A 24609-nucleotide genomic window follows, 5' to 3' on the forward strand; every position below is an offset into this window, starting at 1 on the left:
TTGCCTATTAAAATATCCATCTCTTTTCCAATTACAAATCTGTGTGAGGGTGAATTTTCTTCATGTAGTACAAACAAAACAACATATCACAACAGATTAAATGCAAAACCCGATAAGAATCCTGCTATTTTTATTATTACAGACATTAAAGAAATTTGTAAAAATATGTAAAATAATGTTACTCTTCTCATTTTTTTGTTTTGGAAAAGTTACTTTTCATAAAAATGTTATTGTGTTAAAACGTGTTATTATTAAATGAATGAATAAAAATGTTTATATGTTTAACTTAGAATAAACAACAATAGATAGAACCCACATAAATTATTTAAATTGTTATTTGGAGTCCTTAATAATTTTTAAAAGTCTAAAGGGGTTCCGAGAGCAAAAAGTTTAAGATCCTCTGCCTTAGCGGATAACTATTACATCTCCCTCCCCAACATTTTTGAGTAAACTGAGGCCCAGAGAATGACTTACTCAACCTTACAAAGATGGTAAGTGTCAGCTTAGACTTAAGCCAAAGACCTCTGAAATAGAACAAGTACTTGATAATTACTTATTGATTTAAGAATCATTGACAGTTCACTGGACACACACTATAACCAGAGCACTGTATGCGGAACTTGAGAAAAGGGGAGACCCAAAAGAAATAGAAAACAAGGTCTGAGGACCCTCATTAATCCCAGGTTGGCCATCAGGCTGGTGCATTATTTGAGTAGCTAATTCTGCTTGATGTTGAATCAAACATACTCATAATCTTCAGTTCCTAACCAAGGTACTTGTAATACAATGTCTTTAGTACTTAGGGTGAGGCAAGTCAACAGAGTAAAGTTTAAACCTATCCACCTCTCACTTGCTCAAGTGCACTCAGGAAAAGGCAAACAACCCCAAAAGGTGTCCCTGTCCATCTTATTTCCAAGGGCAGGGAAACTATTGCTTGGAGCACATGAAATTCATAATACATTTTTCTTTGGCTTAAAAAAAGTCTTACTGATCTTTTTTCTTCAGTTGATTCTGGGAATCAACAACTGGCCACAAGAGCATAAGTATTTGAAACAGCTTCTCCTCCTCCTTATCAAATCCTTGATTATAATGTTTAAACTTAGAATTGTGGTTGTACCAAGCCAACACATCTCACTGGGCATGTGCAGAGCTGTTCCCACCACTATTCTAAGACTTAAGCTGTGGCACCAAATCACAGAATTCATCTTAAGGAATGTTCAAGTGGGAAGGGACAGCTGCCACATTTTACAAATAAACAACCTGAAACTCAGAGAGGGTAAATGACTTGGTGGAGATCATGTGGGTAATTAGTGACAGAGGTAGGAAACAAACTCAGAAATCCAGATTCTTTCTCCTTCACCACCATGCCATTCAAGGAGGAAGAATACAAAAAAAAAAATCTGCTCTCGGCACATCTCCAAGTCCACTCCCCAAATCATAGAACTTAAAGCTGGAAGATACCCTAAAGAGATGTTGGCCTACTCTAGGGGTATTTAAGCTGGGGTCTGTGAACTTTTTAAAATATACATATTTTGATAACTGTATTTCAGTATAATTGGCTTTCTTTGTAATTCTACATATTTTATTTTATAAAAAACATTATACTGAAAAGGGTTCCAAGATTTTACTATCCTGCCAAAGGGGTCCCTGACACACACAAAGAGATTAAAAACTCCTGATCTGGCCTAGCCTCTTAATTTTATAGTTGAGATAAAGGAAGTCCAGATAGGGAAGTGACTTGCCCATTATAAGACTCTCTGAAAGCTAAAAACAGCCGTGAGATCCAAATATATGTGAAAAGATATCAGTGGGGTTGAGGTCCAGACATCAAGTTCCTCTGTAACACAACTTCCTCATCAGAGGAATCAAAAAATAAACATATATTAAAGCATTTTCTATGTGCCCAAGCACTGACTAAAGGCCTTGGGGATACAAAAGCAAAAATGAAACAATCCATCCTGTTAAGAAGCATATTTTATATAGGGGTAGACAGCATGTGTACATAGTAAGCATATACAACAAGGTAATTTTGGTAGGGAGCAGGTGGGTGACTAAGGAGAGACGTCATGTAGGAGATGACATTAAGAGCTCAAATTGGAAGGAAGCGAGGGATTCTAAGAGGAGAAAATAAGGAAGGCGGGCATTCTAGGAAAGAGGGAGAGCCTGTGCAAAGACACAGAAGGGGGCATGGAGACAGGACATAAGAGTATTGGGTGTGAGGAATAGGAGATGGGACAATTTGGCTGGATCACAGAATGTATGAAGGGGAGCCAAGGTGCAAAGGGATTTAAATGCCAGAGAAACTTGTTTCTGATCCTACAGCAGGATCTGGACTTCCTTTGGCAGTCTGCTGCAGCCTCCCTTCTCAGAAAAAAAATGTTTTTAAATCCATAAGATAAAATATATGAGATTGCAAAGGAAACTAATTATATTGAAATACAGTTATCAAAACATTTTTCTAAAGGTCCAAGGTTGGTAACTTCTGTCCTAAAGGAAATGGGGAGTCAATGGAATACATGGGGCAAGACAAACTTGCTGAGGGCATTTGTTTGCTCCCAAGCCTGCTTTTCCTCCCCAACTATTAAACAATAAAATAATTTGTCCTCTTAGGTATTTTGAACATATTCAATTACTTTATTTTTAAAATGTCCAGCCATCATCATATCATAATGGTTCCAATCAGAAACTTCCTTCTGAATAAATAATATATGATAAATAACATAAACTTAGAATCTATATACACATCAAGTCACTATCTGTCCATGATAAAAAAAACCATAAGAACATTTTTAATGACTCCATAAAAGGAAAACAAATATTCACCTCTCATTTAAATTAGATCAAAATAATTGTTTCCTACTAAAATAGGGTTTTTAAAAAAAAAGAATCGTACATTCCTTCTGTGTACTCTCACACTAATGATGTGCCTAATGTAAATTTCTGCTCAATCTAACTATGCTTTTCAACATGTGTTTTCCCATGAAGTTGCCACACAGCAGCCCAATTTTTAGTTTGAATAGCATGGTCTTATTGCCTGGGGTCCCTCGTGCCCCTACTGATAGTTAGTCCACATGAAGCAGCATGACACAGAGGAAAAAAAACTGTGATTTGAAAAAAAAAAGACCTGAGTTCAAATTCCAGATTTGCTATTTTATTACAACCTCTCTGGGTCTCAATTTCCTTATCCATAAAATGAAAGCATTAGATGAATTCTAAAGTGATATTTAGTTCTAAATCTATGATCCATCCTAATTTAAGGATCTCTCAAATCTCTATCAACACTAAAGATTTTTTAACTTTTTTTTGGTTTTTTTTTTTAGGCAGTTGGGGTTACGTGACTTGCCCAAGGTCACACAGCTAGTAAGTATCAAGTGTTTGGTCTGAGGCTGCATTTGAACGCAGGTCCTCCTGACTTCAGGGCCGGTGCTCTATCCACTGCGCCACCTAGCTGTGCCTTTTTAAAAATTTGTTAGTAGTCATAAAGGTTTACCTACTCCTGAATTTCGAGCCTTGGTCAGGGATATGAAACACTGAGGATACGTTCCAGATACTTATTTATTAAGCACCCTATTAACGATGGAGCTGTATGTTATAAGTCTGCTTATAAACCTGAACTCTGTGATTTTTTTAAGCCAACAGGGAAAGCCAATTCCCAGCCATCAAAGTTACTCTATCAGACTTAAGTTCCTATTTCTCATTATGAAGCAGCTGTGAGCATTTCCTAATTAGATTTGCCAAGGGAAAACTGTTTGGTGTGGAAAGAAGCCAGCCAGCCTAGAGGTGGCAAAGGGGATGGAGAGTGGACACAGAAGTCTCCAGCTGGCTGCATTATCCGGAAATGAATCTGGTACATGTTACAATTAAAGGGAATTCCCAAAAGCAATAGATTCATGCCATGGAAAGTTCTTAATGAAAGGTGACAAAGAAAAACAATCAAGGCTGCTTCTCCTCTCTCAAAAATAAATAAATCTCATTTCAACAAAATCAAACTCCCTGGAATCTACATGAAAATTGATAGCTTTGATAGGGAAATATATTTAAATGACAACAGTCCAAAAAGTTAATAATAATAATTCCTTATTATACACAAAGAGCTCAAGGTTATTTACAAAAATAACCACACAAACAGGCTAAATCTCCCAAAGTACCATTTACAGTAGTAAATTACAGCTCTTGTTCAATAAGTACTATCCTACTTAATGCTCCTCCAATAGTGCATGCTTACCAAAGTCTAGCCCATTATTTCATCACTTCTCAGAACTTCCTTAATGACACAGAAACAAACAAAAAGAAATCACTATTCTTCATTATCCAGGTGAAAATACATTAAATATGTGACCTCCAGCAAGGCTCCTTACTTATCTGGGCATTGGCACCTTCATCTGCATTAGAATCAGTGGTTTCCAACTCCATTTAGGAGTAGAATCAGGCTGAATACAATTTTACTCAAAGGAATTTAGGAGTCTAGGCTCATTGAGCTGGACCCAACCCTAAAGATCACCTCATCCAGCCCCCTCATTCTATAGATGAGATCTAGAGGCAGAATTTGAACCCAGATCCTCTGACTGAAAACCCTGCAACTCTTTGCCCTGTACCATTTTTGTTATGATGATGGTTGTTGTTCAGTCATTTTTCAATCATATCCACTTCTTCATGACTGCTTTTGAGGTTTTCTTGGCAAAGATACTAGAGTTGTTTGCCATTTCCTCCTCCAGCTGATTTTACAGATGAGGAAACTGAGGCAAACAGGGTGAAGTGACTTGCCCAGGGTCACATTGCCAGTATGTGTCTCAAGCCATATTGGAACTCAAAATGAGTCTTCATGACTCCAGAACCAACACTTTATCCACTGAATCACCCAGCAGCTCCGTACCATGCTGCCTCCCAATTTACAAAGAGAAACAACGATTCAGATTATGATAATAACAATAGATTTCTATAAACTTAAAAAAGCAATTTGAGTTTCAGACCACTAGATTAGTTCTTCCAGCTTGAAAATGCTGATTTTATAAATTGAGACAGAGTCAATTTTTTTCAAGGCCTCTTTGGATAGACAATAATCCATCAAACATTTATTAAGCACCTACAATATGCCAAGTACAAAAGTGAAAGTCTCTGCCTTCAAGGGACTTACATTCTAACAAGGGACACATTATATACAGAAATGTGTGTGTGTGTGTGTGTGTGTGTGTGTGTGTGTGTGTGTGTGTGTGTGTGTGTACCCAAAACATATACAAAGTAGATACAAGCTAACCTTGGAAAGGAAAACATTAGCAGGAGGACCAAGGTATGGAGAGAAGGGGGAATATGAAAGAGATGTCAAGGTGATTGCAACAATGTGATTTAACATCTGACTGGACATATGGGGTGAGGGAGGGTAATGAATCAAACAAAGACAAGACCAAGATTAAGAACCTAGGTGATTTAAAGGATAGTGGTGCTTATAGACAATAACAAAGAAATCTGGAAGGGTAAGATTAAAGGGAAAATGAGTGTTTAGGACATATTGAGTGTGAAATGCGTACAGGACATCTTGGGCTTGCTACTTCTTAATCTAGTGGGACCTAAAACCCCTCAAGTTACTTAATAGATCCACCGAGCCGAAGTAAGAGATTTATTCTCGTCATAATTACAACGGGTATTTTGCAAACATGAGGCCATGGCACTGTTCAAATAATGTAGTCCTTCAAAATTAAAAAAAAATTGCCTTAAAAGATGATTTTTTAAAGAGGTCCTCTCCAGAGACAGCTATTTGTTGCTGTTAGTATATTATTTTCAATGTTAATAATGACACCATGGCTTTTTTTATAGAATTGTTTTTACACAAAAGAGCAGACAACCTGACTACAATTCCAAAGACAGCTTGTATTTGGGAGGTTTGAGGGGAGGGAGGGCTTGTTACAAAGAAAGTTCTTCATCACCCATAAAATACAAAGTGTAGAAATCAAGCCTCTTTTTAAAAAAATCATTTCCAAAGCATTATTTGGACATTATCAATTTCAGAACTTTTGTTAATGTTACTATTTTATTAACTTATGTTAGAGTTGTGGGCTTTCTTTCAAAGGAATTCCAGTAATCAGTTTACATCCAAGTTATTTATTCCATTACAAGAAACACTTCCATCAAGCATGAAATTTTTTAACTATCAGTAAGAGATATGAAACCTAAGTTCATAGTACAGGACACACACACACAACATACTTTCACAATTACATATTCTCAAGAAGAAGAAAAAAGGCCCACAATAGCACCAGCCTCACTGTGACTGAGCACTCACAAGTGGGGTGACAATATTTATGCGAGGCAAGGGCAAAACTCAAAACATTCTGCATCTGAGAAATGATTTTGCCCTAGATGTAGCCAGGCTACATCCACCTTGAACAACAAAGTCCTTGGTAGTGTCAAATGGCTTAGCACTGGAAACGGACGTGATTTTATCACTGGAAAGGGCATCAAAAAAGAAGCATTATTACCACCCGCCTTCCTGCCACACCTCAAGGACCAAGGGATCTTTCCCTCCGACTTTGGGCCATTTGTGTTATCCACTTCATTAGAATGTAAGCTCCTAACAAGTAAGGACTGTCTTATTTTTTGTTTTCCCAGAGCTTAGCACCATGCTTTGCACACAGAGAGCATTTAACAAATGCTTTATTCATTCATTCACTCTTTCATTAGGCAGAATGTTGGGCCAGTCTTTTAAATTTTTCTCTATTCTCAGATCTTGCAATCCCGTAATGTGTATGTCTCTATCATTTCTCTCAGGCAAAAGCTTCTTCATGAGTGTAGTGGGAAGAGCACTGAAGTCAGAAGACCTAGGCTCATATCCTGCCTCTGATATCCTAGGTCACACAGCTGGACTGAATAAAATATAAATCTAAATAAACAATATGAAAATAAGATATAAGATATAAAACGGATATAATATGCAATACATCACAGATTTGTTACAAGGAAAATGTTTTATAAACCTTACAGTGATGCAAAAATGTAGGACGCCATGGGGTTTAATTGAATTGAAATAGAAGTTCAATGAACTGAAATAATTCCTGTATTTCAGAAGGAATATAAGTAGGAGCTCACTCCAGTATTGAGAAATTTCTGTCTACAGACAAAAGATAAAAAGGCCTTTGTACTTTGTCACACTAGTCAATCTATCTACAAGTTTTATTGCATGTCTAAGATAGGCTGATTCCATGAAAAAGTATAGTGGAAAGATCACTGGCCCGAAAGCAAAGAGACCGGGGTTTAAGCCTTGGCTCTACTACTAGTAAACTGTGTAACGTTAGTCAACTAGTCCTGATCTGTATCTTGCCACTGGACCCAGATGGCTCCCAAGGAGAAAGTGAGGCTGGTGATTTTGTGCAGCCCTCCCTCACTTAAATCCTATTCACTTGCATGTCATGGCATCACATCCCTGATGTCATGGTCCTCTTTGAGACCAAAGAACAAATGTCAATCAATTCCCATCATCTTTCTGGGCCTCAATTTTAACCTCTATAAAATGAAGGAGCTGGGCTATAATGACCCCTTCTAACTCTAAAATTCTAGAATCCTGTGTTGTGGAGAATACAAACAAAGCTTAAGACATAGATGTGACCTGTCATTGAAGAGTTTAGGAAACCAAACTAAGGCACATAAAAAAAATGAAGTGGTAAAAACTATGTGGCGATAACTAGGCACACAGTAGGCATTCAGAAGAGGGAGAAATCAGTAGGGGCTGGAGTTCGGTGCAACTTCCCAGGACCAATCTAAGAGCATTAATTAAGGGCCTAGTATGTGCTAGGCACGAAGAAAGCCAAAGAGGTCATTCATGCTTGAGTTGAGCCTTGGGGGAAAAGCAAGTATGCGGTAGGACCTACAGACAAGCCTGAACTGTGAAATGACACAATATAACCACACAACTAACTATATATACTAGGCTTTTCACTGGAAAAAAAGTAGGAAATAATGCAAGGTGAGTCCAAATTATGGAATGACTAAAAGCCAGGCAAAGAAGTTCAGATACTACAGAAGACAACTGAGAGCCAAAGGTAGATTCCAGATCAAGAAGTCACAGGATGAAAACAGTTATTTCAGGAGAATTAGCCAAGTCAAAGTAAATGCAATGAATAACAGCAGCATTTATATAGGCTTCAAATACTGAAGCATTACTATCCCCTTTTTATAAATGGGGGATCAGAGAGGAAAGCTAACTTACCCCAAGTCACCTACCTAGTAAGTACTGAGGTCATTATTATTAGTCATAGCTACATGAAGCTTTAAGATTGAGTGTGTACCTCTTGAAAGATGTCAGGGAGCTAAGAACTGAATGTGGAAGGATGCTAACATTTGGAAGAGGAATATGGGGACCGGTGAGACAGAAGGAGCTAGAAATGTGGAAGAAATAATAACAATCATATATATTTGTATAGCACATAAAAGTACCCTTTTATTCATTATCTTACTTGATCATATAATCTTGTGAGGAACCCAGGGCCAGGTTCTGTTATTCCTATTTAACAAAAGAAGAAATTGAGACTTAAAGAAATTAAAGAACTACCAGGAGAGCATGGTATCGCAGAAGCCAAAGGAGAAAATTTTGAGAAGAATGTATTCAACAGTATGAAAAGAGAAAAAGTCAAGAAGAAAGATGGCAAAGAAACAGAGGCTGGATTTGGCAAAGGGGAAGCCATTTAATAACCATAGCAAGCATAGTTTCTAAGTATAGTTGTTGCAGCAGCAGCCAAACTGCAAAATTAGGAAGGAATTCTGAGTAGGAAATAAAGGGGAAGGTGGTAAGAGGGAAGATTCAAAAGTATGGCAATGAAGAGTAATATGAAAATGTGAGAATACTTAGAAGGGGATAGATCAGAGCTCAAGAGGTTTTTGCATTGCAGAAAATATGGGCCTAATGTTTGCTGAATTAATCTGCTTTTTTTTTTTAGTTACTTGACCATGTAAAGGCAAATGAGAAGGAGCCAATGCCAATAGGAAACTGAAGATGGTAGAAGAGACGGAAATAAATGTGGTAGATAGATTCAAAAGGTGAGAAGGAATTGGATTCAAGCAACAGGTGACTGGTTAGCTTTAGAAAAGAGGAAGTAAACCACTTTCTCTGAGACTAGAGGACTACACTATGCATAAAGTTGGATTCCATGACCTCCAGGGCCCTTTCCAAAACTAACTACTAAGACATTATAATGAGAAAATACACTTAGAGAAAATTAGAAAAATGCAAATAAAAAAACTCTCATCAAACTGTCAAAGGTGATGGACTGAAACAGTCAGTGTTTAAAGGACAAATACCTGGAAAAATATAATTAATTGAGCTGTTATTTGGCCTAACTATTCTGGTTAACAATTTAGCATTATGAGAAAAAACTGGGTATGGTGTTAGAACTCTGACTCAGCATAACCACTACTAGAAATAAACCCTGAGGAGACAAGGACAGAAGGAATGAGTTCATATGTACCAAAATAATCAAAGCATTACTCTTTCCAACGACAGAAACCTTGGAGAAAAGTTAGGTGCCCATCAGTAGGAGAACAGCCAAAAACCTGTTATATAAATGTAATGGAATATTATTATACCATAAGAAATAACAAGTATGAGAAATTCAAAGAAATTTGAAAAGACAATGATAATTATAGTAATAATAACTAGCATTTCATTAGTGCTTTAAATTTTCAAAACTCTTTACATATTATCTCGTTAGATCTTCACAAAATCCATAAGAGAGAGTTGGTACTGTTATTATCCTCATTTTACAGATGCAGTAACTAAGGCTAAGAGAATTTAAACAACTTGCCCAGAGTCATACTGCTAGTTTCTGAAGCAAGATTTGAACTCACGTCCTCCTGACTCCAAGTCGAGCATTGTACCTACTAAATCAGCAAAAGTGCTGACCTACATTGGTAGAATGAGTTTTCTCATCTGAGAGTTTTCCATAGCAATGAAACATAGATCTGATAGCTCTCCCTATCACTTGAAATGCATGAGAAACTCAAATAAACTTGAAAAGACATATGAACTGATAAAAAGCAAAATAAGTAAATCCAAGAGAACAAAATGCCCAATGACTTAAATAACAGTAAGATCATGAACAAGAGCTGAAAAACGCAAATCCAACTCCCTCTTTTTCTGGAGGTGGAAACATAAGTTCAAGAGATGCAATAATTTGCCCAATGTCACACCGTCACGAAGACAATAAGTGGCACCACTAAGGTTCAAAATCAGGTCCTCTTATTCTCAATCCCATGCTAAAAACCATAAAAAAAATTTAGATCAAGAGTTTTTAGCCTTTTGTTGGTTTTTTTTTTGGGGGGGGAATCTGGTATTATTTTGGACTCTAGCCAATCTGGTAAAATCAACTACATCTCAGAATAATGTTTTTAAAGGCATAAAATACATAGGATTACAAAGGAATCCATTTGTACATGGACTGTCATATGGAAATGAAATGAAGATTTGATTTGAAAATAAAGATGTCATTTTTGTTCTCATCCAAGTTCACAGATCCCCTGAAATCTACCCACAGACCATTTAGGTTCTATGGACTCCAGGTTAAGAAAACCTGATTTAAATTAATTTAATGGCCAATTGTAATTCCATAGACAAACGATGTAACAGCTCCAAATTCTAAAGGTGATTGTTGCTGTTCATTTGCTACTCATTTGGGGTTTTCTTGGCAGAGATAAATGGAGTGGTTTTACATTTCCTTCTCCAGCTCATTTTACAGATGAGGAAACTGAGGCAAACAGGGTGGTGGGTCTTACTCAGGGTCACAGAGCTAATAAGTGTCTGAGGCCAGATTTGAACTCAGGAAGATGAGTTTTCCTGACTCCAGGGCTAGCACTCTATCCACTTTACCACCTAGCTGCCCTCTATAGGGGATAGACTACATGTAAAGAATATTGCATATGCTGCATCCATTTGATTTGCTTATCTGCTTCTCTTGGTTACAGAGGAAACCTGTAGGGGAAGCAGATGGGATGTAAAAGAAAAGAATCAATAAAACCCCAATTATCTCCATCTTTTCAGTAAAACAGGATCTAAGTCCATCCTCTGAGAATAAGGGGTGAACAAAGGTGTTGGAGGTTTAAGAAGATCTAAAGTCTGGAAGGACTGCTGTGCTAGAGAACTAATGACAGATGAAAAAGCAAAAAGGACCACATTGAAGTTAAATAATATTCATATCATGAGACCAAACCATCAGGTTCTGCATCTTCCTACAAGAGTGCTTTGCAGACCAGAAATATGTTTAGAGAAATTACCTAATAAAGGTGAACTGAGATTGGCTGAGAAGAAGGGGGTGAAGGCTAGAGATCTTAGGATCATCACAGATTTAAAGCTGGAAGAGTCTTCAGAGGCCATATAAGTCCAACTGCCTTCATTTAGGGAAGAAAAAGACTTTAGAGGTCATTTAATCCAAGCCCTTTATTTTACAGATGAGGAAACGAAGGCACAGACAAGTCAAGTGACTTTTACAAAGTCAGAGAGAGAAATGTATGCTCATATGTGTGTAATTATACACACAACACACACACACACACACACACACACACACCTTTAAATGTGTATATAGTTTTATTTTCGGGTTGAGGTGGCAAAGCCACAATTTGAACCCAAACCCTCTTGCTCTAGATCCAACACCTTATCCACCTAACTGCTGCACCAGTCCTTGGAAATTTATTTTCAGAAGCACATAGGGTACGCAGGGTCACACAGTTTTCGTGTTCTTTTCCTCTTAAAGATCAGCCTTAACTCCAAATCACTCTGGTCCCAGACCAAGCCCTACTTGGTCACTGTTTGGGCCCAGACTGGCTCAGAATGAACATAAATGGCAATTTTTCTGCTTGGCCAGAAACCCTGAAGGTCTTTCCCTCCCAGATTGATTTTTTTCTTTTTTTTAGTTAAGTAAATGAGGCTCTCTCTGCCTCATTTCTTACCTAGCCTTAATCACGGATTGGGCATTGCCTCAGTCAAACTGAGACCTGTTAATGACCTTAGCTTAAAAAGGCCGAGGTCTCCCACTGCATCCAGGGTCATCTCCAGTCTTCCTGATCCATATCTGGCCACTGGACCCAGATGTCTCCAGAGAAGAAAGTGAGGCTCATGACTTTGCACAGCCCTCCCTCACCTAACAATTCACTTGTATGTCATGGCATCACCTCTCTTATGTTATGGTCTTCTTTGAGAACAAAAGATAAACATCAAGCAACAATTATAAAAATATCAGAGGCAGAATTTGAACCAGGCCTTCCTAACTCCAAGCCAGACAGCCGAGCACTTCATCTACTATGCCAGACTAAATGCATTCATAGCCTGCAATTATACTCTACTCTCTCAGTAAAAGGTGGCCCTTAAACCTATCTGCCTGGGCTTCCGTCTCCTCACCTGAAAAATAAGATGTGATTAGATCAGAAGTCTCCATTCTTTGTGCGGGAAGCAGATACCTTTAGTCTCCAAAAAAGTCCATGAGTGGTGGAGGGAGTCATACTGAGAGAAGAAGTGCCCAAGGAGGAGATGGGTAAAGTAGATATCAAGGGAGGAGGGAAAGAAAAGAGAGACAAATGATTTAGACATCTACCAGGTAAAGCTTTCTTGTTCTGCTAGAAGATCCAGATGTAGCAGGTGGAGGACCCTTCGGGCAAATGATTTCAAGGGTCCTTCCAACTATTAGAGGAGACACACTAAGAGGTTCTGATCAAGGAGTAAGAATGCTTAGTGAGTGATAGCAAAAGTAGACACTCCTCTTAGGGATAACCAAGTCCAGGAGTCAAAAAGTATAACTCAAAATAATAAGCACAGTAAGTCTAATTTTTTTTAACTAAATTCTGAAGGGCATAGTTAGAGCAATGGTTAACCTTAGGAAGAAATGCCTCTGAAAGGACTTCTTGTTCATTTGCTTCCCTTGACACAATTTCTTTATACTGCATTTTGGGCTACTGAAAAATTTCCATTTAGTGTCAACAGAAATACCTGTCATTTCCAAAAAAACTTAAAACCATCATTTTCCTTTTAAAAAAAGTGTAAAGAAAAGTTCATAAAAGTTTACTCATCCAGGTAGTCAACAATTTACAGAAGCAAAGAGGGATGAATGATCTTGGTCCTGTGAAAAGAATACTAGCTCCAGGGTCTCTGAGGATATGGGTTCAAATCCTGCCTCTGCCCCTTACTACCTATATGACCTTGGTAAAGTTATTTAACCTCCCTGTACCTCAGTTTCCTCAGCTATAAAATGAGGATATTGGAATAGATCCTTCCAGTCCTATATCTATGATTTAACCTTGAAGCTCTACAAATACTGCCAGAACAGTCAGACTTTTCCAATTCCACCCCATTCAGTATGGATGACATCTTCTGTGGCCTGTGAAAATTATTAGATTATATATTTCTATACTGATGGCTGGCAATCTCACCTAAAGATCCCACAGCTAATTAAAGGTACATTTAATACCTTAAGCCAAAGAGAAAAACCATATTTTTGGAAAATGCCTTTGAAAAGTAAACTACCTAAAGAAAATAGGTGTCTTTTCTGCCACTGAACTTAAAAGACAAAACAAAATCAGGGGCTTTGCTGAACTCCCAAGTCAAGGAAATCCCCATGATTTCCAGACCCAGAAGAAAAAGTGCAATTGATTAGCACTGAACTTGGAATCCCTGAGTTTGAATCCCAGCTATACCATTCAACTATTTAGGTAACCTTGGGTACATAAATCAACCTCTCTGGACTTCAGTTTTCTCATGTGTAAAATGAGGGGTTTGAACAAGATGACCTCAAAGGTCCCTTCCAACTTTCCCTCCAGTGCAAAGGGTAAACCAAAGACATCTACAGGAAGAATATTTGGAAAAGGTAAAGAAAAAAACAACACACAGTTTTGAGATTTTTTTTTAAAGACTGTCAATAACAGAGATCACACCTAGGCATAAGAACATATCAGACAGAATATTTCATTTCAGCAAAATGTCTTTTTGTGATGACAATTTGGAATGATAACAGAGGCCAAGTAACTGAATTTCAACTACTCATTAACCTTTAGAAACCCTCCCTAGCAGCAGTAGAATAATATAATTTAATAAATTTCCCAGACTAGGAAAAAAGTGTAATTCACAGTCATTGAGGCAGTAAGTTCTACCACTTCCTGTGCACCTTTAGACCTAAGAAATCTCAGTTCCTACAAACCCATAAAGGTGGACATTTCTCTCTGAAGATCATTCTTCAGCTTGGCTCCCAAAGTGAACATGGAGGTTATTAAGTGTTCTGAGACCCTGAAGTCCCCAGATCAAAATACAATCAGCATGTATCTTTTGACAGGTCTGGCTTCAGCTGAGTGATTGATGCATTGATGTAAACAACTTAAGAGAGAATGCATCACTAAGAATCCTTTAAGTCTGGATATCAAAATTTTGCCCTCCTTGAGCCTGGATCAGGAAGGCCAGGTAAAGGCTCTGCTGATTTTGGGGGGGGCATTGATAGGGAAGAGAAAAGGGGAAGCAAGGTGGGGGAAAGAGGAGGGGAATAGGGAGGGTGCACCTTCCCAGCAGCAAGGCCGGGCATCCAGCTTTTCAGCAGTGGACACCAGGAAACACACCTCAAATTCCCACACCCAGTTCTGTCTCCACTATCTTTCACTACGTCAGCTACACCCAGTGCCAACAGCAGGACCAGCCAATCTACAGCTGTCCTGCGCACAGCCCGCCTGCCGATAAGGCTCAGAACACATTCCAAATAAGATGCCCAGATAGGTAGGCTGACTCTACTTCTCCACCTGGAGAATCCTAGCTGCCAAAAAGGAATGCACACCCCGACTAAGCTCTGAGGGCTCCGGGCTTGGCCGGTGGCCATGAAACCCAGAGGAAGATGAAGCCCCAGAAAGGGACAACTCCTTTTTCCAATGGGTTTGGGATAAGAAACATTTCCTCAGAGGGTCACAGATTTCGAGCGAGAAGGGACCTTAGAAACCATCTAGTCCAACCCCCCTCATTTTACAGAAGGGGAAACCGTGATCCAGAGAGTGGAAATGACTTCCCCTGGTTCATACAAGTACTCAGGGACAGGGCCAGAATTCGACTCCAAATCTAGCATAATAGGGAACTTGGTTCTTTCATCAGTATGGAAGAGTGTCCAGAAACCTAATTCACTGGATTTCTGTCCCATAACTTGCCAAGCCCAATACATTTTTCTAATTGCACAAGTCTCTACCTTAAAAAAAAAATTAAACTTTTTCCGCCTGTGGTGGGTACCCCTCAGTGTTCACAACACATACGATGGGAAGGAGGGAAGCAGGTGAATGAGGCAATGGGGCACCTGTCCATCCAGATTTCCTAGGAGTCGGGGTAGTGGGGAGGAAAGAAGGCAACCAGGACAGACAGAGGGGGGCTGAGGCTGGCGGAGCTGTGCCACCACTGGGCACGCTCCCCAGGAAGCGGCCGGCAGGAGCTGCGAGCGCCTGCCCGCTTCCTGGCCTTCCCCAGGTGAGCCCGGGCGCCCTGGGCTTGGCACGCTCACCTCGGGCAGCTCGCGGAGTTGATTGGCGTCTAGGAGCAGCTCCTCCAGGCTGCGGGTGTAGCGGTAGATCTCCTCCGGGACGTAGACCAGGGAGCAGTGGCGCTTATCGATGGTTTCCACATGACGGTTACACCGCCACAGGGGGATGCAGTGAAACATCGCAGCAGCACAGAAACAACAGCAGCAGCAGCAGCGGCCACCGCCGCCGCCCCGAAGCCGCCGCGGGTCCTGAGCAGCGCGCGCCTCCCGGGTCTGCTCCGCGAGCTCCTGATGCCCCCTCCGTCTGCCTCACTGCTGCTGCTCTGCTCTTCCAGTGAGCCCGGGCCACGCAGGCTCTTGCCCCAGTAGTTCTCCTCCTTTCCCTCCTTCTTCGTCCTGGCTGACTAGGGGGCTGGGAGGTCAGGAAGCGCTCCCAGCAACCTCAGGCGCCTGCAGCCGGCTTCCAACCCTCCCCCCACCCCCTGCCCCTATCCCCTCCCACTTCACCCAGCCTCCAGCCTCCAGCTCAGCTAGGCGCAAAAGCTTCCTACTTGCCCCCGAGCCGGCCCGGACTGACTGAGCATGCCCAGCTGCCGCTGCCGCCAGAGGGAAAGCCACAGAGGAGTTTGTTTTTGCAGGCACGGGGGATCCGATAGTCCAGGTTTTACTAGTAGCCAAAAGGGGAAAGGGGTCGGGAAACTATAGGACCCCAACTCTAGATCTCCTGTATCCCCTTCGCAGTACAGCTGTCTCATTCAGCAAAGGATGTGATTCCATTCGGGAGGTTTAGTCTGGAAGGGGCTGGGGGGCCAAAGAGACAAAGAGGACTGAGAATGGGGCAACTGAGGAAGTAGACCGAGGTTGATTTGATTTTACCTATATCTCCCTCTACCAACCTCTCTGCCTCCGAAAAGTTTCTCTTCCGGGGTCAGCTACGCAGAACCAGACAAGTAGATCTTGCACACAAGTAGATCTTGCACACAAGTAGATCTAGCCCTGGAAAAGAATGTGTTGATTTATTCCGATTTGTGTGTGCCACCGCCCTAGAAACCCAGTCACAGGACCCTTATGCTATCACTGCAGCAAGTGCAGTTGGGCAGCCACAGTGGAAGTATAGTTAGGAGGTATCGCAGAGTAGGGGGGTCGGGAGGTAGGGGTGGACGATAGCGAATAGAAAGACGTTGTTCAGCTCCCCACAATCCTCTCTCCACAGCTGGCATCTCCACTGTTGGTACCCTTACCGGGAGTTTGTTATGATTTGACAGACCCCTTGATCTACCTAGGTTCTAATCCTGCTTCTCACATGGTTCTGTGTGACCCTGGGCAAGTCACTTAATCTTTCAGTGGCTCATAAAGACATTAATATACAGATGATTGCAGATCACCAACAGCATTGGTGGGGATAGTTTTCAAAGAACGAGTTCCTTACACGAGAAAATAGCCGATTTTTAAAATTATTTTTTCTTTCCATTAGTACCAGATGAATCACCTGTAAAATCTGCCCCCTCCACCACCACCACCATTCTGAGCCTAAGTCTAGGTTCCTAGGGAGTACAGTGGTCATCCAGGAAAAGGAAATGAATCAGAGGATGTCTCTGGACCAGTTTTTGCCTAACTACCTGATTGTTTCATGCCTCCAATCAGGACTGGTACTGATTGAAATGTTCTAATAGCAGCACAGAGTCCGGGTCAACATACTAATATCTAACTACTTAATTTTCATAAAGAGTAATCTCAGGCTATAAGCAGTCAGTGTTTGTTGTTAAAGCGGGAAATAAATGCAGGAAATGTCACTATCAGTTAATCTAAACATTCCATTCAAAAAATGTTTTCAAGGAACCTACAATGTGTAAACTGTTGCTTTCTATAGAGATACAAGGTTGATGTTTAATGAATGTTGTCTATTGTACCCATACCTATGATTGTATAAAGAGGGCAGGGTTTTCTCTGCCTTCAAAGAACCTACAATCCAACAGAGGAAGTAAAAATACAAATAGCTACTAAAATAGCAGATAAGTAGATGAGATAATTAGTGCTATAACAATTGTATTTGTAATGCACTTCAGTTTTCACAGCATTTTAACATATATTAGGATCATAGGATTTAGGGCTGTAAAGAATTTTACAGGTAATCTGATCCAAAAATTGAGATTTGTCAGAAGCCCCACTGGTAGCAGGCAACAGAGCCTAGTCCTCTGTTCCCCAAAACAGTGTTTTTTGATTCGATATTCAGGACCAACCACCATGTAACATGAGCACTAAACCTCCAACCACCATGTAACATGAGCACTAAACCTCACTAAGATTAAGTGACTAGACCAAGATCAAGAGACTAGTGAGTAGTCAAGCAGGGCTAAAACCCAGGTCTTCTGAATTCTAATCCACCATACCAGTCAGCATCTCTGCTACTAAAATGATCTGCTATACATAACTTATGACATCTCAGGGTCTATACCATGTTCTTCAGTTGTACCTTTAGACCCTATGCACACTGACAGTTGTTCCCCTGTCACCTAATACACTGTACTTTCATATTTGTCTCTTTAAATTCTCTTGCTTTAAGGCTGGTTTGAGGGGCTACCTCCTCAATGGAGTCTTCCCTGTTCACCTCCTCCCTCCATAAAAAGCCTTCTCTCCAAATTTTCCTAGAGCGCTATCTAAATATCCCCTCTATCTTGTATCAAACTCATTTGTATACTTGTATTTCTATTAGATGTTCCTTAAAAGCAGGGAGTGTCATTTGTATCCTTACTGCCTATTATAATGTGCCTTGAACACAGTAGGGTTTAATAAATTATTCTTGAATTGTTCATTGAATTGAATTGGTTGCCCCTTGGCCGACAAATAGGCTTGCTCTCTCTTGCTCAAAGTTAACAAAGATTGGTGGATAACTTCCTTAAGGTTCCTCCCTATTTCCATCTTGCTCCTCCTCCCCAGTCTTCCTTCACTTTCAGGTTCAACTATCCCCTGGGCTGTACCTGTTTCCCTTCTCCTTACCCTCCCTTCGCTTGCTGCTATTGCTAAAATCCGGAGATGTGGAATCCACGGGCGCTGCAATGATTATGTGACTTGGAGTTGAGCATGCTCAGTAGCCGGGGCAGATTTTGGTCACCAGAAGCTTTTGCAGCACAGCAGCGGACTCTGGACTGCTGCTCCAAGGGGCAGTACCACAGCTGCATACTCTTTCCCTGTATCCTGGGAGCGGAAACTATGCAAAGCAACAATTTAGTTTTACCAGCCACAGTTATCACATCTTGAACTTTATTCTCTTTTTCTCAAGTTCCTTTCTCATGAGGAAGCAGTGGCTATATCATTGTTTCCGGAACCCGAAAAGGATCCCTTTTTCCATCTCAACCCTCTTTAAGTTCCCTGTGATTCTTAGCTATCCAATCTCAGAACACTGAGTGTCCCACCTTGCTCATTCTCTTCCTTACTCTTCCCTGCTTCCTTACTTCCTTATCCTTACTCCTGGGTACTTAGACATTCATTCAAAGCTACACACTCACATCCACCTATGAAGTCATGCTTCAAACTCAAAAGCCATCAAGAATGCTATGAAAGTTCTACAGTGAGACTAGAGAAAATCTCTAGCAAATTTGGCTTTGACTTAACTGCTTTAAAAAAAAAAGCACACCCCATCCCTAACCCAACCAAGTCAGAAATTGATGGGCAAAAGATAGCAAACTTTAACCTCTTAGCAATTAAGTGTTCTCAAGATGTGGATAGTCAATGGCCTTTTTTAAGGTTCCAGTTTTATTGTAAAAGGTTTATGTGGTATTCCATAAATGAGAATTAATTTGAGGAAAACCCATCCTAGAATCAGTATTATAAAAAGCTAATATGGCACATGATCATTAATTGAGAAAGTTTGACCATACAAAAGAATCATATGATTCTCAAACTGAATTTTCCTACCAGAAAATCATTAGAGATGGGAAAGAGAACTTTGAGATTATCTCATCCAAGCCTCACCTCCAAAGAAACTAAGTGACTTGCGCAAGGTCACACAGCAACATATAAAACGCCTATCTTTTTCCCCCTTCTTGTAGACTACAATACAGTTGTACAAAGGGAGGGAAAACATAGATAATATGAACAGGAACAATTCTAAGCCTCTTTAGAGTTAATTGGTTTCACTACACAACTGCTTGATGAAGTGTCAGTTTCATCTTTTCTCTCTTGGCTGAGAAGAAATGTCCGGTTCTCATCCAGTCTACAAAAGGAAAAGAAGATTTGGAGGCAGGGGGAAAGGTGGGAGGAGTAGCAATCTGCCCCTGGTAATTTAGAGTTATATTGTATGCTCTGCATTATAGCAATCCTTTCTCAACTTGCCATGACTTAGAGACTCTTTTCCAGAGTCTGAATACCTGCCTCCACGAAAGGTTGCAACCCAACTATCCAAAAGAAATGAGATCGTACCACCTGTCTTCAAAATATATTTTATAGTTTAATAATCTTTTAAATTAGCTTTTTAAAATCTGATTTTACAGTTTAATGATCTTTTAATTAAGAACACAGAATTTGTCTGAACTAAATCTCGTGTTGCTATTTAAATATAAGTCCAGTTCAGAGAACTGCAGAGTTGGAAGAGATGTCAGAGGCTACTAACTGGTAGCAGAACAAGAATCCTCTCTACTACATGCCTAATGTGGCATACTTTTGCTTGAAGACATCCAATGAGGGGGACATACACACACACACACACACACACACACACACACACACGGATATATACACACATATGCATACATACAAATATATATACAATGTGCCTATATATCCTGAGTCAGCCAATTTCATGTGTTGGGGGGGGCAGGGTGGAGAGAGAGGAGGCAACATATCTCATTATTAGGAAAATATTTTTTTTTCTGTCCCTACATCAGGCCTAAATCTGTCCTTTTGCAGCATTCACCCTTTGATCCAATTTTATTTATTCAATGAACATTTGTTAAGCACTGAGTATATTCAAAATACTGGGCTAGTACTAGGGATACAAAACTAGCAAAAAAAAAAAAAGGCAAACAAAGCATTCTCTGCCCTAAAGAAGTTCACATTCCACTAGGCAGATGCTGTATTTATATTTCCATGTTTTGTCCTCATGTATACACAGAATTTAACATATGGATCGTTTAGAATCTCACAATACTGTCTTCACCCTCCTCCATTCATTGCTCCCGGAAGTTGCCAAGAAGTAATGAAGGTGACCCATGAACTTCACCTGCTTTCTGTCCTTTCTTGGTTGCCTGATAAAAGGACTGTTAAATGAACAAATAGACAAAGAGTCAGCAGCATTATGTTTTAGTTAAAATGCGTACTATCGTCATTCCTACTGTCCTGATTAGCAGACTAGTAAAAGGAAAAGCCAACTAGACATATTAGTACCTTGTAGAAAACAAGACAGAAAAAAACTGAATGGGTAAAAATAAAACTATGGTTTCTTCACATGTGAATGAGAAGGGAAATTTCTGAGAAGAATTACCAATAATGAGACAAAGATGTCTGGTCTTAGAAACCACAGATCTGCCAATGGGATTAGAAACATTACTTCAACTACCTCTGAATGTCCCTAGCCCAAACCTACCCCTTCCCCTTCCTTCCATCAGTATGGAAATGGGGTTGGAGGTGGGAATGGGATCCTCTTCTAGGATCCACAAGTTGTTTGACTACAGGATTATAGATCTATAGCTGGATTATATCTTCGAGGTCATCAAATCTAACCCCTTCACTTTAGAGCGAGGAAATCGAGGCACAAGGAAATTAAATGCCCAAAGTCATATAGGTAGTAAGAGAGATGGGATTGGAACTTAAGTCATCAGAGTCCATCATTCTTTCTTTCCACCATCACAAAGGAGCGTTAATGAAAAAGCTAAATGTGCTTGTGAGATAGTTTCTCTCTAGTTTTTTTTCTTCTTCTGTGTCTTTAGAATTGTCTCTTCTCAAATTATAACAATCCAATTTAACAAGGCAAAGAATTCTATTAGGAGAGTAAGAAATACCTTGTTTTTGTCATTTCCTTTTTTTTTTTACTATCTTGTCAATCTAGAGAATATTGGGATTAATATTAACATTTGGCCAATTTTGGCTAAAATAAAAATTGAAAGATGTCATTTTGCCAGGCAAGTTGGAACCACCCACAAAATTAACCTATCTATAAAGAAAAACAAACAAACCTGGACCCATGATTATTTCATCAAAGCAGGAAATATCAGCTTAGAAGTTTCCTCAGTGCAGAATAGCACCTGCTTTGTAACTGCCAGTCTTGAGAATGTTGACTGTAGTGTAGAGGTTAAATGACCTGCTAAGAGTGACACAACTAGTATGTCGAATAAGTAGGACTGGAACTCAGATTTTCCTAATGCCAAGGCCAGCTCTCTATGGATTTTTCATGCTATCTAATTAAGTTTGTTTTTGAGGCAATGGGGTTAAGTGACTTGCCCCTGGTCACACAGCTAGTAAGTGTCTGATGCCAGATTTTGAACTCGGGTCCTCCTGACTCCAGGGCTGTATCCACTGTGCCACCTAGCTGCCCCTATCTAATTAATTTTTTTAAAATACTATGCAAGTATGTAAAAGGTTCACCTGACCAAACAAAAGTAAACTTGTACAGTTCCACAAAACCAATTTCAAATCATTGCAGACTGCTTAAAGCTTGCTAGGAAATTTTGCCAGTTGCTGATTTTCTTTGTGCTTAAGTAGACTTCCTGTGATGATCTCAAAGCATCAATAAAGGCACTAACTTGCTTAGAGTTGAAACTATCTAAAATGTAATTATGTCAGCAACAATTTTACTAATGAGACACTAAAGAGGCCAGCATATTTTTAGGATCTAATAATCCTTGGCCTGTTTTCAAAACTCGGTTCTTGCGACCTAACTTCTTCAGTTGTGAGACAACTTGGAGTCCTTTCTGTCGATGATTCAGTTATTACTATGTTACATTACTAGGTCAACTACCAGATCTCCTACATGATGATTATAGAATGCAGATTTTTTTTTAAGATGCACTAATCATCCTCAGAGGTAACAATTTATTTCCTTAACATGTCTGTACCTTGAGAGTGAAGATGGCATTTTATCAGTTCCCTACAAACACTGGCACCTGGAAAGAGTTAAAAATTAAAGAGCTTGGGTGGAAAGATCAGGATCTGATATTAATATGGCACTAGGCTTGATACAACCTGAGCTGGTCTGCAGCAGAACTTGACTCTACAGGTATATTCTGCTTCAAAAAACCAAACGTAAGAAAATCCTGCATTAGAGTTCATCTAATTTTAGAGGATGAGCTTTCATATTACCAAAAAATCCAATGGGTGGCTTTACAAAGAGATTTCCTAGAGGATTTTTTCCCACATAGTCCTGATATATTTATCAGGTGAGAATATATCCTGATTGTTCATTAGGTGTGAATAAGGCCTGGATGCCTCCTAGGTATGACAGGAATTCTGTTCTGATTGGCTGAAGGATTTGGTCATGTTCCTTGTTGCCTGAGTAAAACCATCTGAGCTCCTTTAGGACTGAGAGATTAAAATGTTTGGTAGAGAAAAAGAGAGTTGCCTCAGAGAAGGAATTTCTTGGAGGAGAGGAGAATGCCTCAGCTTCACCTTAGGTCTCTGCCCTCCTCCCCATCTCAGTCCCAAAGAGGGGCCTCATGAATTTCCAATCGACTGAAGGTTTGGGACTTTTTTTCTTTTCTTTTCTTTTCTTTTCTTTTCTTTTCTTTTCTTTTCTTTTCTTTTCTTTTCTTTTTTTTTGAGTCCTAGTAATGTCTGCATCAGGAGCCAAGAATAGACATGTGATATGGAAAGCATTTTTAGGCCTGCAAAGAGCCCAGTAGAAAAGTCTTACCATACCTAAGGGGAATATTTTGGGGACTAGAGGAAAAAGTTCTTCTGGGGGCTGTTACCCCTTTATGAATATGTTCTCTAAGCTTTAGCCCACTTTCTCCTGGACTCCATATGTACTTGTGGGAAAGTGTGTCCCATACTTTTGGGGCAATATTTGTATAGTTGTGCCAAGTATATTACCTTAGCAAATACTCCTTTCTAAAAGCAAGTTAAGTCTGGCTGACTATTGATGCAAAGTCATACCCGTGGTGGAAAGCATACTGATGGAGATTCCTGAACATTAGATAAACATTCTCATCTCTTAAGGGTTAACCCTAAAACTCTGAGGGGAAAAGTGCCAGTTGAGTTCTGAGGACCATTGGCCTACTGAGTCCAGACAATGTGCTGTATTTTACATAGTAAAATCTTCTGGTGCAACTAATAATGTGATTTAATTCACTAAAATTTGATTTACAACTTTCTTAAAGAACACATCTATTATTTCATTAAAATAAAGTGCCTTTGCATTCATTAAATGTAATCTAATTAAGCAGCTAAATTGCTGTTTCCCACTATCAATACAAGTATTGATACAAGTACTTAAAAGGCTTGAAACAGTAATTATGTGAAATCTTATCACAGTTTTAATCTACCTCAGACTTCATAAGGCATATAAGTGGAAATACAGAAAGTTTAGATTGAAAGGAAGAAAGACAAATTGTTAAAAACCACTTGAGTAACTGGTAAAACTCAATATGCACAATGGAAAATAATACCAAAAAAGATTAGATCACTGCAATGACCCATCTTAATGTTAGAGGTCTGGTGGTGAAACATACTTCCTCTTCTCGAGAAAGAGTAGTGCACAGCAGTACAGAGTTGGGCATATGTTGTCAGAGATGGTCAATATGTTGGTTTGTTTTGTTTGACTGTACTGCTTTGTCACTAGGGCAGGTTTTACTATGGATTAGTGGCGGGGATTAAGAAGCAACAGAGATTTTAAAATGCACAAATGAAACTATTTCCCCCCAAAATAAAATTTTTCAAACTCTCACAGAGAAATGCAAATTAAAACAAATTTCAGATAACACCTTATACCCATCAAATTGAGAAAGACAGTCAAAAACTAAAATCAATGGAAACAAGTATGCTATCATATTGCTGAGATCCTTTTGGAATACCACCTGGCAATATAGAAAAATATTTATAAGACTAATCCTATCCTTCATTGGTACTACTAGGATTATGCCCTATGGATATTATTAAAAGGAAAATAAAACTTCTGAAAAACTCATAATTTACAAAAATGAAATAGGAA

At 39.5% G+C, this 24609-nt stretch overlaps 1 protein-coding gene across 1 annotated transcript in view; it reads right to left on the reverse strand.

Moving 5' to 3' along the window:
• Nucleotides 1-15944, reverse strand: part of LRRC1 (leucine rich repeat containing 1) — a 185376-nt gene extending 169432 nt beyond the window's left edge. Inside the window, exon 1 of the mRNA XM_020993951.2 lies at nucleotides 15492-15944. Within this exon, the coding sequence (XP_020849610.1) occupies nucleotides 15492-15650 (159 nt within the window). The 5' untranslated portion in view covers nucleotides 15651-15944. The remainder of the gene's footprint in view (nucleotides 1-15491) is intronic.
• Nucleotides 15945-24609: the final 8665 nt, after the last annotated feature.

This window comes from Phascolarctos cinereus, unplaced genomic scaffold (genome assembly GCF_003287225.1).
Source record: "Phascolarctos cinereus isolate Bilbo 61053 unplaced genomic scaffold, phaCin_HiC Scaffold_5;HRSCAF=322, whole genome shotgun sequence".
Classification (NCBI taxonomy): domain Eukaryota; kingdom Metazoa; phylum Chordata; class Mammalia; order Diprotodontia; family Phascolarctidae; genus Phascolarctos; species Phascolarctos cinereus.